The 18,181-nt window shown below is 41.1% G+C and overlaps 1 protein-coding gene across 1 annotated transcript in view; it reads right to left on the reverse strand.

Annotated features, from left to right (window-relative positions):
• The window catches only part of ALK (ALK receptor tyrosine kinase), a 320,348-nt gene that overhangs the window by 173,824 nt on the left and 128,343 nt on the right, over nt 1–18,181 (reverse strand). Inside the window, exon 4 of the mRNA XM_074817734.1 lies at nt 175–376. Coding sequence (XP_074673835.1) covers nt 175–376 — 202 coding nt within the window. The remainder of the gene's footprint in view (nt 1–174; nt 377–18,181) is intronic.

The following is an 18,181-nucleotide window of genomic DNA, read 5'->3' on the forward strand; positions in this document are numbered from 1 at the left end:
GTAAGCACCAATCTCCAGCTTCTACAATAATTTAGACCCACGTAAGACAAACATCTACTCCATATAGTGTCCCACTCCCCTTAGTAGATGTGCAGCATGCATTTTGTGCCTGTACTTCTACACAATCATGTGATTCTTCTCAAGCTGTGAGTCAAATGGGAGGATAAGACTTACCCATGTTTCTCTGGACTCTCCACTGATAAGATTTCACTGCTGCTTTCATCAATCGGAAGGACACGAGCAATATATTCTCCGCTCTGCTGGTAAAACTTATAAACAGCCACTTGAACTACACATTGGTCACTGCTGCTTCTCAGCCAAGGGCTCAGGATGACAGGGCTTGGCCTCTCTGATGCATTGAGAAACAGAAATGAACCTAGAACAGATGAGGCAACAAGAAAGCTTTAAGAACAATAAAAAGCCCAAAAGCCTCACACAGTACAGATGAATACTTGTCATTTTTATGCCACAGCTCACTCTGTAGTCCTTCCACACCTCCCAGTCAAAGATTATCTTTGCCAACTAGTTTGGAAAGTTTGCCCGGTTTGTATTAAACCCATTAAGATCTTCCCGGGCAGGTCACATTTCAACTCACCTTTGGATGGTCTAAAACAAAGATTACATTTAGATTTAACTCCTGGAATGAAAGGCATAAAAGTGGAAAAAGCCATACATATTAATGGCAGGGCAAAATAACAAACAGTAACAATAAAACTCAATCAACCAAGAGACTTCCAAAGTTAAGTCCAGGCAGGTGATTAAGGAGTTTTAGATTCTTGCTTTCATGTACTTATTCTTCCTGGACTTCATCCCCATCTCTGTAACCTCTCAGGTGTGGTCCAGACCCAAACATTATGGCCTTGGTTCAGTGGGATCCTTATTTGACAGCTCTGATATATACATTACTATTTTTTAAGTAATACTTTATCTATTCCTCTCACCCAATTAAAGGACACAAATTCAATAGCTGTACTTTTGCTCTTCTATAAACAGAGAAGTGCAGCATTTTTAAGTCATTAGAGTCAGGATAAAGGCCTGACATAATTTTATTTCTTCAGCAATTCATTCTAATGTATTAATTTTATATGCAGCTAATCCACATTAAACATTTCATTATTATCCAGTACATTGACTCCCTTGGCCTAATCCTTTTTCAATACAATATGAGGCTTACCCAGTGGGACAGAGGTAATGTATTTTCATCACACTGTTGCTCATATCAGGTAAGTCAAATTACTCCCTTTTGGCAGCTGACCAATTTACCAATTTGTCCACAGAGCAAGCACGCAGGGGTGTGTAGTTGGTAAATGAAAGGTGCGGATAGGTAAATGGAAGGGACCAACCCCTGAAGCAAGAAAAATTGTGATACTCCACTGATTCTAGCAAGACTGGTCAGATAATCAAGACAACGAGATTTTAATTTCCTGGAGCATCCATTAATAAAGCCTGCCTGTTAATACTTAAAACATGCAGATCTGATGAACAGTTTAATTTCATAGAGAGAGAAACTAAGGCTCAACAGGTCAGTAATTTAAACCTCTTTTTAAGCGTGCATGAATTTTAGCAGGAGCAGCAGCTTGTTTTTGAAAATACCAAGGCTGAATCTTCAGAGGAATGATTTTCCCCATCACTGAGCATGGCTCAGCTGAGATCCAGGGTGCCTATGAAATCCTGTGGAGGGGCCACAAATGGATCCTGTTCGCTTTCCCCTCGGTGTCTAAACTGTGGCCACAAGGTGCAAACCAGCCACTCTGAGCTCCTGTGGTAGTTCACCTCATCCTAAAATGGATCTGGTGAATTGTCCTTTGGTGGTTCCCATTTCTCTCCACTGAACTGAGGGTCAAGAGCTCAGATTTTAATACCTTACTGTCAGATGCCAGTTTAGAAAAGGGGAATTGCACTCGTGCTCACAGATGTCCGCTTTGAAAAAGTCTGATTTGGCAATTCATCTCTGGTCACACACAGGGTAATAATGGAAGGGCTAAAAATGAAACCTAGATTTCTGTCAGTCATCATGTTTCTCTTCCATACACACAGTTATCATAAGCAGCATTTTTGACATACTTGTCAAAACCAGTGGTTTTGACATTGGCATTACGTTATTGACATACCTAAAACTAGAAAACATTTGTACTGAAAGAAACACACAGAAATACATAAGGTACAGCCTGCTCAAATGTTGAGGTTTGTAAACAGAGAGGAGTAAAATGTAGTTGCAGCATTTTTTTTTTTATTAATGAGATTCCTTTATGTGAAATAATAGCGTTTAATCCAGTTACTAATGGAATGGTTTGATGAGTTTAAACAAACTCTGCTATTGTCACAATTATATATACACAGTATTTTTGCTGGTCAGTAAAATAAAAACAAAAACCCAGCCACATGTATCATCCTTCCCTGTCTCTCCCCTTTGTTGCAAACAAAAGAGAATTAGAGCACTAAATCTTGTGGCTTTAATTGTACCATCCCCATAAGAACACTGAAATCTATGACATGAAAGGGAGCAAAGAGACTTCTGCTGGTGGCAGAAAGACACTAAGTGTTGCAATAATTGCTGATGGTAACTTGCCAGGTGAAAGAGCCATTTGCTCATCTTACTGCCTTGCAACAGGGAGTCAGATTTTTAAAATAATAAACAAAGGCAGCTCTCCTTCCTTCTTTTCTTGCGGTGGTTCTAAATAAAAGAGAGCTTCCAAGGATAGTCCCTCTTATGCCCTAACTTGGGGCCAGGTTTGAAGCATCAGTGAAGTCTAGGAGTAGCCAAGGCTAGCTGCTACAGCAAATTCCTGAGATGGTCACTAACCTCTTTTGTTTTGGCTTTTATATTTCTATTCCCTATTTACAGGGCTCCCTCTTTGCAATTGTGGCTTATTACTTATTACATGGCCACTTCCACCTACTGGATTATATTACTAAAAGAAATACAATGTTGCTATGGTGGGGGCTACCCCAGCACACTCTCCCAGGACTCTTGGAGGAACAGCCCCACACCACGCTGCTCTGAAGCGGTGCCTAGAAAATCACTCTGAAGGACATGGCTATTACAATGTGTTGGCCTCATCACTGGTACACTGTCTTGCCAGAAATGTCCTCCTAGTGCATACTTTTGGGGAGATCACCTACCTGGGCAAATACTAGAGCTGTCACAGATTATCTTTTTTAAAAAAAGATAAAATAAAATTTAAAAAGGGAAAGAATAAACATAACTTTGTTCTTGCGTTTGAAAGCTCAACCATCTTGTGGGTGACTTCCCCGTCTGCTGCGGTGTTCTCCTTTTGCTCTTACTGCTCGTCTAGTCCATAAATGCTAAGGAAAGAACGATCAGCGCCTCATTTGGCTCTGGTGTTACTGGAACTGTTTCCAAAGCTGAAATGAGGGATGTTTGCTATGAAACCACATAGAAAGTGCAGAGGCTTTGTTACACAGCAATAAACTTGAAATGCCAATTCAGACAAATGCAGTTTCACGAATTTGCTGTCTCCAAAGCATACATGACTATCTGTCAGTCAACTGCATATATACACACACATACACAAAGACAACAACCCGCTGACAGAGACTCAAATCCTCTTTCGTTAAAGTTGACAGGACTTACGCTACTGAAATCAATGGCTTCAAACCCCACAAAGGAATAATTAACGTGTCTAAAGTGAGAAATGATACATTTTGAACAGAAATCCTTACACTTCTCCTTCCCTCAAAGGCAAAATCTCTCAGTCACTGCTTGCCACTGTTTCATGCGACAGTCTCCCACGGGATCAATATGAGCACCATTTCCATGATCAGATTGAAGACTACTACTTAGAAAGAGTTAAAAGATCACATGGAGATCAATTCACCATGCATGCCAAGGGAGAGAAGAATATTCTGTTTCACGCCAATGGACTTTCTGGGCAAAATTAGAAGCTACATGTTCACTTGTATTTTCCTCCAGTGGGAAGGAATCCCTGTGGCATGCTCTATCTGAGATCATCGTGTAGACCCGTAAGACTCTAAGGTGCCAGCTATGATTTCCTTGCACTTACTTTCTCCTATTAGCTTGCAGCTCTAATAAGGCTCTTGGGATCTTCCTGGGTGAATAGCTAGAAAAAGCACTGTAGCTTCAAACAAACTTCTGCTGCTATTTAGATATCAAGGGATATAAGCTGAGATGAAAGGCCCCTTCACGGTACATGCTGCCAGTGTCATGTTCTATTGCTCAGGACTCTGAAGGGTCTATTCACTTTTCAGAAAGATGTTCACCAGTGAGTCATTTCAGGAGTCTTCTGCTACAGGTTTTAAACCGGACTCTTGCTGCACAGCGCAATGCTGATATTAAAGAGGTGCAGTTAAAATAATCACATTGTAACTAGATATACAGCCACAGACTCAGGCACTTAGCACTGCCTGGGTCCTGAGCTCATTCATAGTCATCATCACACAGAACCATGTAGTTGCAGAGGGAACAGCATTCAGTACTTTTCACCAAATACACCTGTGTTTGCGTTATATGCCAGAAACCCTACTAGCTGATATTGTTCGGTGGTGTTTCAGAAACTGCTGGTCTAAATGCAAATACTTAATTTTCCACATTTCCCCTAAACGCTCACAAACTGTGGGAAAAACCTACCAATAGCAGTCAGCTTCTGATCCTGTTTTTCCCTACCTTTTTAATACCTGCAGCCATAACGCAATGGTTTTGTTCATCCTCATGCGTTGTATCTGATAACATTTCTGGCAACGTGCTGTCACTTCAGACAAACACACATGAAAAGATATGCTCAAGCACAGGGAATTATTGCAATTGACATAAAAGCAGTATTACAAGACAAATTAATATATCTTGCATGAAAAATTGCTGTTGATCCTTTGGAAGCTTGTTTACAACATTTTAACATTCATGTCACAAAAAGGGAAGGGTGGCTTATCAGCTTAGTAGCAAGATGTTTCTGAGATGATGAAGACAGCGTCGAGTTGCACTGTTCAGGACTAATGAGGTAACAGAGATATTTGTAAACAAGAAAACTGATGCTAATGTGTGTACAGAGGCCCGATGAATAAAGCACCTGTCCAAAAAAGTTTTCAAATGAAGGGGTATATACTGGTAAGACTGCAACTCAAAACTACACCAGCAAGGAAGCCCATTCCTACAACCTCTGGCCCAACATCCTTGTTTGATACGGATGCACAAAACACCTGACAGTCATGCCAGTGAATGCTGAGGCAACCCTGAGATGTTCAAAAGACAGAGCCATCACTTGGCCCTAGGAACTGGGCAAACTTAGTATCCTATTGCTAGCCCCTTTAAAAGCTGGTCATCTGATAGGTACCCAATGGCTTTGAATGCACCCTGCTAACTGCTCATACCTTAAATCCTTCCTAGTCAGTCTCAGGGTAAATGCAGTAGAGCCAGGTCAGGTTCTTCTGCTAAACAACTGCATGGTGCTCAGTGAGGTCAGTGCACCCTATTGCATCCTTTGACCTTTCTGAGGCAACAGTCTAGGAATGTTGACTGCAGGCCAAAAACACAGCAGCCAAAGAAGTTACAATGAAAAATAAAGTTCTCCAGGAAAGTGTTCACTGCGGAAAACAGCAAGCAGCTCTTCTGGGACAAACACATGGACGCAACTCCTCAACTTGCACCTGAGGTCTAGGAGATCCAGCATGAGACGTTCTTGTATACCTGATATCGCACAATCAAATGAGATCCTAAAGACATGACATCAAACAGGGCAATGGGACATAATCAGTTAAAAAGTGGCGTGCATTAGAATTCATGAAGAGGGAAGTTCACATTATTTGAAAATAATATTTGGCAACACACCCAAGCCAACAGTACACACAGAGCAGACATCCAGATACCTGATACGAATTAAAGTATCCCCATGCCAATTCAAGCAGATTTCTTCCCTAATAACTAAAGACCACAGTTTTGTTATTTTAACTTATTTTCTTGAAAAGCAAGGCTCAAAACACAGCTAGGCTGACAATCTGATCAGTTATAAAGCAGCAATTTAACAATCCTTTGCAAAACGGATAGATTGTTATTCTGAACATAAACTCCATCTTCCTACTAAAAGGATTTTATTACCTTTCACGTACAAGTTCAATACTCTACCAGATTAAATTAGAGCTGTAAAAACTATTAACAGTCAACGTCTGTTGGGGACTGTACAGTAGAAAAAAAAAATTTAAATCAAGTTTTATGGTCTTTGGAGATGCTGACTTGAGAGAACATTTCCACTAGTATCACAAAACATCCCACAGAGCTGGTCTTTGGATTCTTCATTTTACACAACTTCCAAATTAAGTGTTCAAGCAAAACTCTCATAGCAGGAGCTCAGTAGTTGGTAAAAGCCCTGGAAGATCTGGGCGCTACCTGAGTGACAACATTAAGAAAAGATACTGCTATACTTTTTCTAGGCTTATTTATATGGATTTTCTAATTGCCTCATCAAGGCTCTAAAATGTGCTGAACACTAAGAATGTGAATAGTCTCCAGTGCTGAGTGCAATGTGACTGTATAAGAACCAGAAGATTTGCAACATGCTATACTTGCCTCTGACTTAAATTCATGAAGGTAACAGCCTTTGAATTATTACAAAATTTGGAGCTGAACAATTCTTAACAGTCTAATTATGGTAATTGGATGATATCTTACCTCTTCTGAAGTCGATCAGAGTTCTTGCTATTAGCTTAAATAGAACCAGGACTTCACTTCTAATACCTAGCAGGTATGTGAGCACGTTTCTCTAGATGATGCAAGAGCAATTCAGAAACACTAATGAATTCATACTAACTCTTGTGGGCATGTAATATATTTCACAAATGGACAAGTTAAGGTACACATTAAACAACTGCAAACAGCATGTGGCCAAGATTGGTATCAGAGCAGAGATCTGCAAGTCAAAGATCTTTAAAATTACCTTCTATTCAAGTATTTTTCATTTCCTAAATATAAAGAGGAAGGTAAATAATCCATCAACGCAAAATAAAGTCAAATTTTGTACTCTCACTAAGGCATCAAGTAAATTTGATTTGCCTCATGATTTCTCTTAAATTCAAAGACTTCACTCATATAAAACCTTCTCCCTCAAACAACCAATATTCACTGTGATCCTTGGGAACTGCAGCAATGCTATAGAAACATAACTTAAAGTTAGGAAAGACAGGAGTCCTCCCTTTTTTCCTATTCCAGTCCCAGAAATTTTCCTTATTAATTTACCCGTTCTCTCAGAGGCAACCCTGAAGCTTTACATGCAGAGGGAGCAGCCTCCTAGCAGTGACCTTCACACAGCTCTTTTACAGGTTTCCCCTGTTGCTTCCCTAAACTCGGGTGTAATGTGTGAGCTGAAGACCAAAGGAACATTATTATAAAAATTTATTACTATTTATCAGTTTAAATTCCAATAATCCCTAGCATATCCATATGGAAAATTGAATCCCATCACACTACTTACTTTATATAGACAACAATAAAAGATGTTTTTCTCACGAAGCATTTTACATCTAGTTTTTCAAAAGGAAGAAGTCAGAATGAAGAAGAAAACAACTAAAAGCTCCAGGTATTGCCTTCTGTAATGGGAGTTAGAGCCAGATGCTTTTACAGCCCAATTCCTAAATGACTCAGCAATGTTTGCTCCCAGCTGAAAAGCACTGAACTGAAAAAAGTAGTTAGTTAATTAAAAACTTAAAATTCAATGCTGAAATTAAAATCTTTCCTAGAGAATGACAAAAGATGTTTAAATAATTCAGTCTTGCACAGCTGATTAACCAATATGCATCCTCCCTTTTGCTCCTGACGGTGGCGAATGGCAAGTTACTTTTGAGATCTCTGTTCCGAGACTAGAGGATGGGAGAATTTTCTGTCACCATGAGCAAGACAGAGAAACAGACCCGAAGGGAAATCTAAGAGGAAGCTAGTTCTGTCAATAAAAACAGAGAGGCAGAACGCCCGTTCAGTACTTCATAGCGTGCACGGTAGTTAAGGGGAGGGTGTGAAAGGAAGCCTAACGGTGTGCCTCTAGTTGCCACTTCGCTCTCAAGTGTGCTTATTCGATTACACTCAGGAGGCTAGAAGCTTAAAAATTAAGAAGTTTGACAATACTCTGATGCGCAAGTACCTGAACAGAAATGTTCCTGGAACAGAATGGGTATTGCAACAACTCACAGTTCAGTAACGTCAGAGACCACATTAAACAAGTAGCAAGTACTGCGAGTTATTCCCCTGAAGAACTAGAAAAGCCACAAGAGAAGGTGCATAATTAAATCTATTTGGTGTAGTCCTCCTCCTTTTTCATTCTGTGCCAGGATTAAACTCATCACATAGAGGCTGCCATTATGTCAGCTTTAAGTGCATAAGAGTCATAACTCAGACCATTGGAGAATCACAAAACTGGTCCACAGATAACATAAACAAGATAAATCTTGAGTAGATGGTGTATTTTAATGTCTCATACATTTTAATCTGTCCTTGTCAGCCTCTCCTTTACATACATACATGTACACTCATACACACAGTACCACAAGACAATTAGTTGGCTAACTCTCCCCAAAATGATTGGGAAAGGTGATGATCCTATCCAGAGCTTGTCGAATGCCTGATAGCATAAAGCATCTGTTGCCAAATTCCTGCCCATCCTGAGGCTCAGCCATCCTTCCTCCATCTCTAGTCTCCATGCCACTTCCATCCCAGATCTGCCTTTCAGCAGCTCAGTTATCAGTTCTGCACTATCAATTCCGCATGCCAGTTTTGTCTGGCAGACCCCTTTCCACTCATCTTTTAGCTCCAGAGCTTCCTCGTATTTTCTGTGCTTTCCTAAGTCATCATTGCAGGGATGACAAGACAGAAGAGTGCCTTGGCACACCAGTTGTAGGATGGAAAGAAATGCAGATGGCAGAAACCTTTTGAGGACCACTCTGCTCTCCTGTGAAAACTGCACTGGCTGCTGGTTTTCCTTCCACTGATTCAAAAAACCCACTTAACATTCATGTATAGGAAAAAAGCAAGCTTCACCCACATATCATTTGTCAAGGAGCAGAAAAGTGAGGGGACAACAACCCTTTCCCCTAGGTCTGACAATGGGCTAGATCTTCCCTGAACATTGACAGACATGCTGAAAAATGACGTGGCAATCAATGAAAGAGAACAGGAGTCCAGGAGCTTACATATAACGACTTTTCCCTGGGCCTTCAGATCATTTATAAAAAGTGTTCTCCAACAAGACAGTTAAACTTCACATTTAGATAGCATTTTATAAATTCAAAACATTGCACAAACATTAACTGATTAAACCCCAGGATTCTAAAAAGCCATTTTTCAAATTGGAAAAGAGCACAGAAATGAGGGGCTTGCCTCCTTAATGCAATAAAATCAGGCATCACACAGAATTAGTAGTTTGAACTGCTGAAGTGCCAACGATATTATTTATGATGGCAACATTCATTTGAAAGAGCCGGTTTCATCTGCTTCTTGCAGTTTGCTCTTTAATGAAAACTCTAACTAATTTGCCTTGTTCATGAAATAAAACAGATTCTCCTTTCTGTTCCAGAGGTAGTGGCACAGGTGAAGGAAGGAGGATGTTTCAGATGAAGGCTATGTGTCCTGGTGAGATCAGATCTCAATAGAATGGACTCCAGCTGTCTGGTCCCAGTCCTGGCTTCTGGAGTGCCTTCCAGCACAAGGAAGGAAATGGCCTGCCCACTGCTGTCACTGTTTTAAAACAGGATCACTGAACCACATGAACTGGAAGGCCCCTCTGCAGGTCTTGGTCCAACATCCTGCTCCGAGCAGGACCACCATCAACACTAGATGAGAGCAGCTGCAGCTTTGTCTGGTCAAGTCTCAAAAGCCTCTGGGCATGAAGATTTGACAGCCTCTCTGGTTAACCTGTTCCACCACTGCACCCCCCTCCTGGGAAAAGTCTTCCCTAAAGTCTAACCTGGACCTCCCAAACAGCAAACTATCGCCTTTGTATCGTCTGCTATGGCTGAGAACTATTTGCCTCAGCCGTCTTTGTATCTCTCCATTGAGGGGCTCTAGGCCACCACTAGTTCACCTCTCAGACACCTCTTTCCAGCCTAAGCAAGCCCACCTCCCTCCAGCTCTCTGAGGGGGTGTGTCCTGTGGGCCCCTGAACACATCGGCAGCCTCTACTGGGGCCTGCTGATTTCTCCACATCCACCTTGATCTGGGAAGGAGAACTGAGGATGGACACAGAAACCCAGGTGTGGCCTTTACCACCACTGGGCAAGCTGGCATAGTAACTTCTCTCAGTGTTGGCTGCCTTCCTCCTATCTTATTTGGGGTTGGATGGCTGCCTACCCTTTTTGTGATGGGTTGGGTCCTCTGTAACCTGCAAGTCCTCTTCAACAGGACTACTCAGGCCACTGCTTCCCAGCCTGAGGGGATGCTGCACCATCAGGTCCTGGTCCAAGGGCAAAGCTTCTCACTGGCAGCTCCATAAGGCTCCTGTTAGACCAGTCCTCAAGTTTACCAAGGCCCCTCTGGAGCAAAACTGCCATTCACTCCATCAGGCAAGCCTCCTCTCCTCTCAGTTGAGGATCATCTACAAATTTGACCAGTGACTCATCATCCAGGTCATGGATGAGGATATTGAGCACTACCAGCCCTAGTACTGGTTCCTGGGGTCAGCTCTGCTCAGTGCTGGCTGCCACTGGGCATGAAGCACCAAATATTATTAGCCTCTGAGCCCCAAAGTCCAGCCAGGTTTCAGCCTGCCCAACTGGCTGCTCACCCACCCAGACCTCATTAGTTCCGACATGAGAATGCTGGGGATGATGGTGCCTAAAGCCTTACTAAAGTCAAGGTGAAGTACATCCTTTGCTCACACAGCCAGTCATTTGACACAGAAGGACATCAAGCTGGTGAACTATGATTTGTCCTTGGTAAATCCATGCTAAGTGTTCCCAATTATTTTCTTGTCTTCTACCTGTTTGGGAATGGAGTCCAAGAGGACATGCTCCATATTCTTTCTAAGGACTGATATGAGGCAGATCAGTATATAGTTCTCCAAGTCCTCCATCTTGCCATTAGAAATGAACGTACTACTAATATATTCCAGTTGTCAAGGACCTCCTTCAATTGCAGTGATTTCTCATAGATTTTAGATACAGCACCTTTGGGTGTACCCAGTTCCAGGGATTTGAATGCATCCAACTTCTCTAAGGAGTCCCTAACTTTGTGCTCTCCCAATCCTGGCTGCCCCTTTCCTGAAACCATGCTGTTCCATGCCAAGGTCTGGGGGCTGTCTTGGCCTGTAAATGCACAAGAAAGCCACTGAGTACTTCCACCTTCCCAGTAGCACCTGTCACTAGGTCGTGTTGTCATCTCCTTCTAAAAATGCTTTAACATGTACCAAGGAAGACCAATGGATCATTTCTAATACTTTTTTTACAGGGTCTAGGAGTCTCACTGAGGGCCAGACCTCTTTACAGAAAACACGTTAGAAAGTCACTGCACCAAAGAGTCCAAGAGAATGAGGGAAAAGACAGCTGTCAGCTATGAATGGTCAGACAGTGACAATGGCACAAAAGAAAACAAAGAGGAGCTTCAGTCATGTCAACAGTGACCACTAAAGCACATGTATCTCAAAATATTTCTGCTACAATACCAAACCATAATTCCCATGCCTTGTCTCTCCTCTTCAGTTTGCTATTCTTACTGTGATTGCACTGCAATTCACTTAGAAATTACCTTTCGGCTGAGGAAGAGCCATTTCTTCTTTATTTATTCCGCAAACTTCCTATCACGCTTTTGGGCTCTAAATACAATGAACTGACTGAAATAATAAGGACCCTGCTTTTTCCAGCGCAGACAACCAAACCCTCCACTCTTCTTGCAAACAAATACCCGTGGGGCTTCAATGTGGGTTTCACATGAGTATGAACTGTAGAAGTTCAAACTCCCAATGAACATTATGGATGAAAGACTTTACAGCTCTTTTGCTCTAAAAACAAAACACGCAGCCACAGGGGATCTGCCCACTGAACAGGGCATGCCAATCATCTCACATGTATGCCTTTTAAATCAATTCCACTTCTCAAGAGATAAATGTTTATCTTAAAAAATAACAAATTTGGACAGGACAAAGCCTAGCTATAATGGAAAAAAATTACACAAAATTCAATTAAACAGTACTAACTGTTATTTATACTTCATAGGAGTTTTCTTCTTTGTGGAACAATCAGAAAAGAATACTTAAGCATCTCTGAAATGTCATCACAGCCCTACCAAGCATTTCTGCCTCAAAACCAAACTAAGGAAGACACGTGCATTATTGTTTGGGGAGAGGTGGGTGGAGGTGTATCTGCAAAGTGGTACAAGGCTCTTCTGATCAAATACATTCACTTTTCAGCCTTATTGGAACTATCTAATGAGAGAAAAAATCAAATAGTCAGACTTATCATTGTGTTGGCATCCTGAACAAATTACCTTTAGCTCACTGACATTCTAATTTTCTAGAAACAGGCATAGTTATGCTAAGAAGGTTATGACTTGTGTATCTATCTTGGTTACAATTATTCCATCCTCTTTTCACTTCCCTAAGATAGAGCATAAATGAGAAATTCCATTCTATTTGTTTTCTGTTGGCTGTAGACTGAGAGAACTACTGTCTTATTAAAAGACTATCTCCCTACTCTAGTTTTAGCCTGAAGATAACAGAACAAGGACTGGATGGCAGGGTGAACTGGAAATGGATTGTGGCTCATAACATGGATTTTACACAGCCCAGGATAGCACTCAAGCGTTTAGAAGCTGGCTCTGCCTGACAGTGATTCCAGCTGACGGTTTCAGTGAGTCCTCATCACAAAGCCATTACCATTATCAGTACTAAAGTGAGACATTTTGGTGAGGTGGCGTAAAAGAAACTTGTGTGGCTCCTGTACTGCAGATACACTGTGTATTTTGACCTCAGTGCTGTCTCATTATATCTGCATTAAGCCCTAAATGCCTCCCAGTGCTTGTCCCTATGGAGCAAAAACACAGTGAATGGCACTTTTGAAATGAAGAGGTACATCAGATAGCATGCGCAAGAGGTACAGAAGTGATTTAGGAGCCCAAAGAGATCTGACCCCTGAGTGGCAACAGCTTACCTTAACACAACTGTTCTCACCCTCAGCTTTTCAATGATAGATGACATACCTGCTAGTGAAGCACTAGTAGAAACACCTCATTTCACAAACTGATGCTTTATGGTAAAGTGGTGCAGTGTCTTATGCAACATGGTATAGATGAAAGTCAAAAGCAAGAAGAGTGACTTTAAGGTACTTCTGAGAAACCACCCATGTTGTCTTTAAATTCACAAAGGTCACTGGTGTTCTACAGGGCAACAAGGAAAGGTGCTTAGGACTTAGTTTTAATAAGGCTGCTTCTAAAAGCCTGTACTGTAAATCACCATATTATTAAGAAAGGAAAGATCCTACCTGTTAATTCACTTTTACACCATTCATGTAATTTGCCTACATCTTGCATTTCACCTGCAGGTCAGTTTTCTTTGCGTGACTATGCTGCCTTCCTTTCCTAATTGGAGGCATTAGCACAAGGCTGCCAAAACTTGTGGCAAGGGATAAGTTATTTAAACCTAGACAAGATTTTGCTTTCTTTGACTTCAAACAAAACCTTATGACCAACTGTCAGATGATCCAAGGTTCAGTAAACCCATGGTTTTTTGAAAGCATCACTTCTGGCCTTAAATCAGTCTGACAGCCTTCTTTTAAGGATGGAAAATAAACTCCCCTAGGAATAAGCTAGTGGAGGCAGCAGACATGTAAGCTGTAATACAACAATGAAGAGCAAACAGAGAGTTCTCCTATTTCTTGTGACATCCAGCCGCATAGGATTTACTGCTATGGCTTTTCAATAACCTGAGCCCTACACAGAGCAAATGTGCTATGGGCTGTTATGAAGTGGTTGGCACAGACTCCATAAAGGTTACAGGAGATACCCAAGCTTCACTGAATAACTCTCCCTCCCTCTTTTCCTTTTAGATAAAGGTAAATATTGCAAGGTCATATGCAGTAGAAATACACTGCTGACAGCACATCACTATGGAGGCACTAATAAGCCCATAGGTATTTGTGCATATATGTCATATTTGACAGCAGGCACTTTTACAGTTCCTGCAGGCAGTATTCTTCATCCTAACTGGCAAGGTTTTAATGTTTTTTTTATTAAGCTGTTTTTTTTTTTAAAAAAAAAGGAATAACATGTTTTTTCTGTTCATTACAAATGCAGAACTGATCCTGAAGGGAAAATTGCAGAGACTTTCAGGCCAAGGAGGCTTTCAAACCATTTCCATCTTTGAAGATGAGGTATCAAGGTACTTAACTTAGTTAAGTCTCAGTATGGCTGTAGCCCTTGTTCTAGATGCAGTTGATAGGTTTTTTTCCTTTAGGACAAATGTGTAAAAGGAAACAAACAGAACTGGTGAAATAAAAAAAAGCTGTCTTCTTTTGGTGGCCTTCACCACTGAACAACTACCACCCAACATGACTCTTGTATCAAGAGAAAAGGTACAGTAGTCACTTTCAGCTCTTGCCATTCTGTTCATTCATGTAGGAAAGCAACTGAATGGGAACTCTGAACACAGGGAGATGAAGACAAGAACATTGGTGAGATGCATGACACCACCATCCTCTCTCTTCAGGGCTATAATGCAGCATTCAAACACAGACAGATGAGATGGGGAATCAGCACCTTTGTGGTTTAAGATACCTGATATTCAAAGCGTCTGCCAGAAGCTAAGCACCCCTACATGACAGCCAAAAATGGCAGACCTGGCTCACAGTGACCATTTCTTGCTATCCTATAGACACTGGCACCTTCCAGACCACAACCAAATTGAACACTAATAGATGTGTCAGTGAGTCTTCATTAATTTTTAAAATTTGCATAGAAAATAGTATTAAGGCCAGTATGATCACTGGACCTCGTACTTAGGTAGTTTAAATAAAAGGAGCCGATTCCAACAGTTTGTTTTGCAGTGGCCCTTCGCTGGGATCCCTCTCTAGCAGTGTTTCAAAGATAAAGGCCTTCACACACTGTAGATACTCTAAGGAAAGTCTCTGAAAACAAGTTTGAAGCACAATGGTAAATTAAGTTTTCACTACTGCTTCATAGACATCACTTGTCTAGTGAATGTGAGAGCCATTACTTGCAAAAATATCAACATGGTACATTGACTAATTTTTCAAAGAAACTAATGAAAATCCACAAACTCTTTCAGGGTGACCCTGAAACAAATTATCATAGGATCATAGAATGGTTTGGATTGGAAGGGACTGTAAAGATCATCTGGTTCCAAGCCCCCTGCCATGGGCAGGGACATCTTCCACTAGACCAGGTTGCTCAAAGCCCCGTCCAACCTGGCCTTGAACACTGCCAGGGAGGGGGCAGCCACAGTTTCACTGGGCAACCTGTTCCAGTGTCTCACCACCCTCATGGGAGAGAATTTCTTCCTCATATTGAATTGAAATTTACCCTCTTTCAGTTTAAAACGGTTACCCCTCATCCTACCACTACACTCCCTGATAGTCCCTCCCCATCTTTCCTGAAGGTCCCCTTTAAGCACTGGAAGGCCGCTATACGGTCTTCCTGGAGCTTAACTTTGAATTATGTTGTACATAATCTTTTCTTCTTTAAAATACTGTATAAGGTTTACCACTTTTGAAGGTTTCAAACACCAACTGCAGAATGCCTTTAAATGGAGGAATGTCTTCCTTTATTTGGAAACAGCAGACAACTAGAACTTGGTAGTCATTTTACATCACTGCACAGCCCACAAAACCAAGAAAACATTCTCTTGAGAAAATACTAACTTGGTACAGCTAGATGGAAATCAGATGACACCTTGTATTACAGTAAAAGCATCAACTCTGTAGTAAGCGAAGCATACAAGACCCAACCCACACCCTATATACAAAGCCATAAAAGACAACCTTCATGGTCCTATACAGTTCAGTCTGAAGTCCTCAAATTAAGAGGGCAATATACAGCAAACTCTATTTGATACTATTGCTGGAAATACTAAAGGATGTTCAAGGGTTTGACATCAGCCTGCTATTTGCAGGTTGCAATACCTTGTGCAGGGGAGATGAAGGCTGATCAAGGATCATGGCTCATAAACACTTGGAACATAAACCATTTTGAAATATAACAGCACTCAAAAGAATCAAAATATTTCATATTTTCTAGGAAGCTTAAGTACTGGTTAAAGCTAGCACCACCTACATTATAGCATACAGAATGATCTTGGCTTCACAGAAATAACAGCGACAATTTGTTCCTCGGCCTCTAGACTTCCAGCAGGGCTATCAATTTATGACAGAGGATTTCTGTCATGTGGATACTTACCCAGTCGGAAACCGAGTTGCAGCTGCTATTTATTTCATGTAGATCATCTTAAAACCTTCACAGCTGGTAAATTTTGGCCTTTATAATTCAGATACTTTTAATGTAGTACCTTTTCTCCCCAGCCAGCTGCTTCAAAAAAAAAAAATCAAATCATATCTGCCTTGCCATTTTGTCAGTGATGCACCCTGTCACAGGTGCTGACACTTTCTTCAGCTTTGCAGTTATTATTTCAGATAGATCAGGAAGACATCCCCCCTCCCACCTTAGCATTCAGTGTATCAGGTGACACTTAAGAGGATCTCAGTTATAAGAGAATTGTCAGTTTTAGGGAAAAAAGCACTAATATCCTATCATAGTTTCTTAGTATTGGGGTCTACTTGAAATGAAAACCTTTATATAGTGAGAAAACAAAGACTAAATTAGCCTAACCTTTATCCTTCTACAGCTAGCAAGTTACTCCACTTCTGTCCTGAATAAAATCTATTTTTATCTTCTATGAGCAAAGGAACTATTCCATGCTTTCCCTCTCCCTCTTTGAGCATGTACTTTCATACCCAAAGCACCAAGCCTACTAACTACACCACACCTCACATGCACATAGCACTTACTGTAAGGAGAGAAAAAGGAAGAAGATCACATACAGACAATGTGTGTGTACTGGTTTTGACAGGAATAGAGTTAAATTTCTTCATAGTACCTTGTGGGGGGCTATGTTTTGGATTTGTGATGAAAACAGTGTTGATATAACACAGGGATGTTTTCACTATTGCCGAGCAGTGCTTACACAGAGTCAAGGCCTTTTCTGCTTCTCACCCCACCCCACCCCACCAGCGAGCAGGCTGGGGGTGCACAAGAAGCTGGAAGAGGATACAGCCAGGACAGCTGACCCCAACTGACCACAGGGATACTCCACACCATATGGTGTCACGCTAAGCAATAAAAGCTGAGGGAAGACAAAGGAGGAGGGGGATGTTCAGAGTGATGACGTTTGTGTCCCCAAGTAACCGTTATGCATGATGGAGCCCTGCTTTGCTGGGGATGGCTGAACACCTGCCTGCCGATGGGAAAGAGTGAATGAATTCCTTGTTTTGCTTTGCATGGCTTTTGCTTTACGTATTAAACTGTCTTTATCTCAAACCACAAATTTTCTCATTTTTACCTTTGTGATCCTCTCCCCCCATCCCACTGAGGGAGGGGGTGGGGGAGTGAGTGAGTGGCTATGTGATGCTTAGCTGCCCACTGGGTTTAAACCATGGCAGGGTGTAACTGGACAAAAGGAAGAATTTCCAGCACCAGGCTGCTACTTGTTGATGGGGTGAAAATTGTTAAGACAGAATTCTGACGTCCAACTATTTGGGGATTTGTTTAAAAGGTTGAAATAAACACAATTGTGTACTCTGTCGACCTATAACTTAGTATTGCTTTTCCTGTCCAAGCAAAGGTAACTTCTAAATACATATATCTATAAATATTTAAATATTAAAAAAATAAATTAATAAATTTAATATTTCTAGAACACTGAGAGGATATACAGTTTAAAAAAGAAATCTATCTGTGTTTTTTCATTAAAGCAAATAATTTTTTCCAGGCAGCTGTCGTAACCTCACTGTGCCTGGAATATTCATGTTGACAGGCGATTGCTTTGTGCTACATTGATAACAAGCCAATTACAAAGTATCTGAAAAAAATGGCCTATAAAATTACACTGTAGTTAATGAAGCACAGATACTGCCCCTAAAATGAAAAAGAAAACCAAAAAACAAAACCCAACAATCCAGGAACCTGACTATTAGATGTACTAGTAATCTGGCCATGAAATGATAAAGG

This window comes from Strix aluco, chromosome 3 (assembly GCF_031877795.1).
Source record: "Strix aluco isolate bStrAlu1 chromosome 3, bStrAlu1.hap1, whole genome shotgun sequence".
Taxonomy (NCBI): domain Eukaryota; kingdom Metazoa; phylum Chordata; class Aves; order Strigiformes; family Strigidae; genus Strix; species Strix aluco.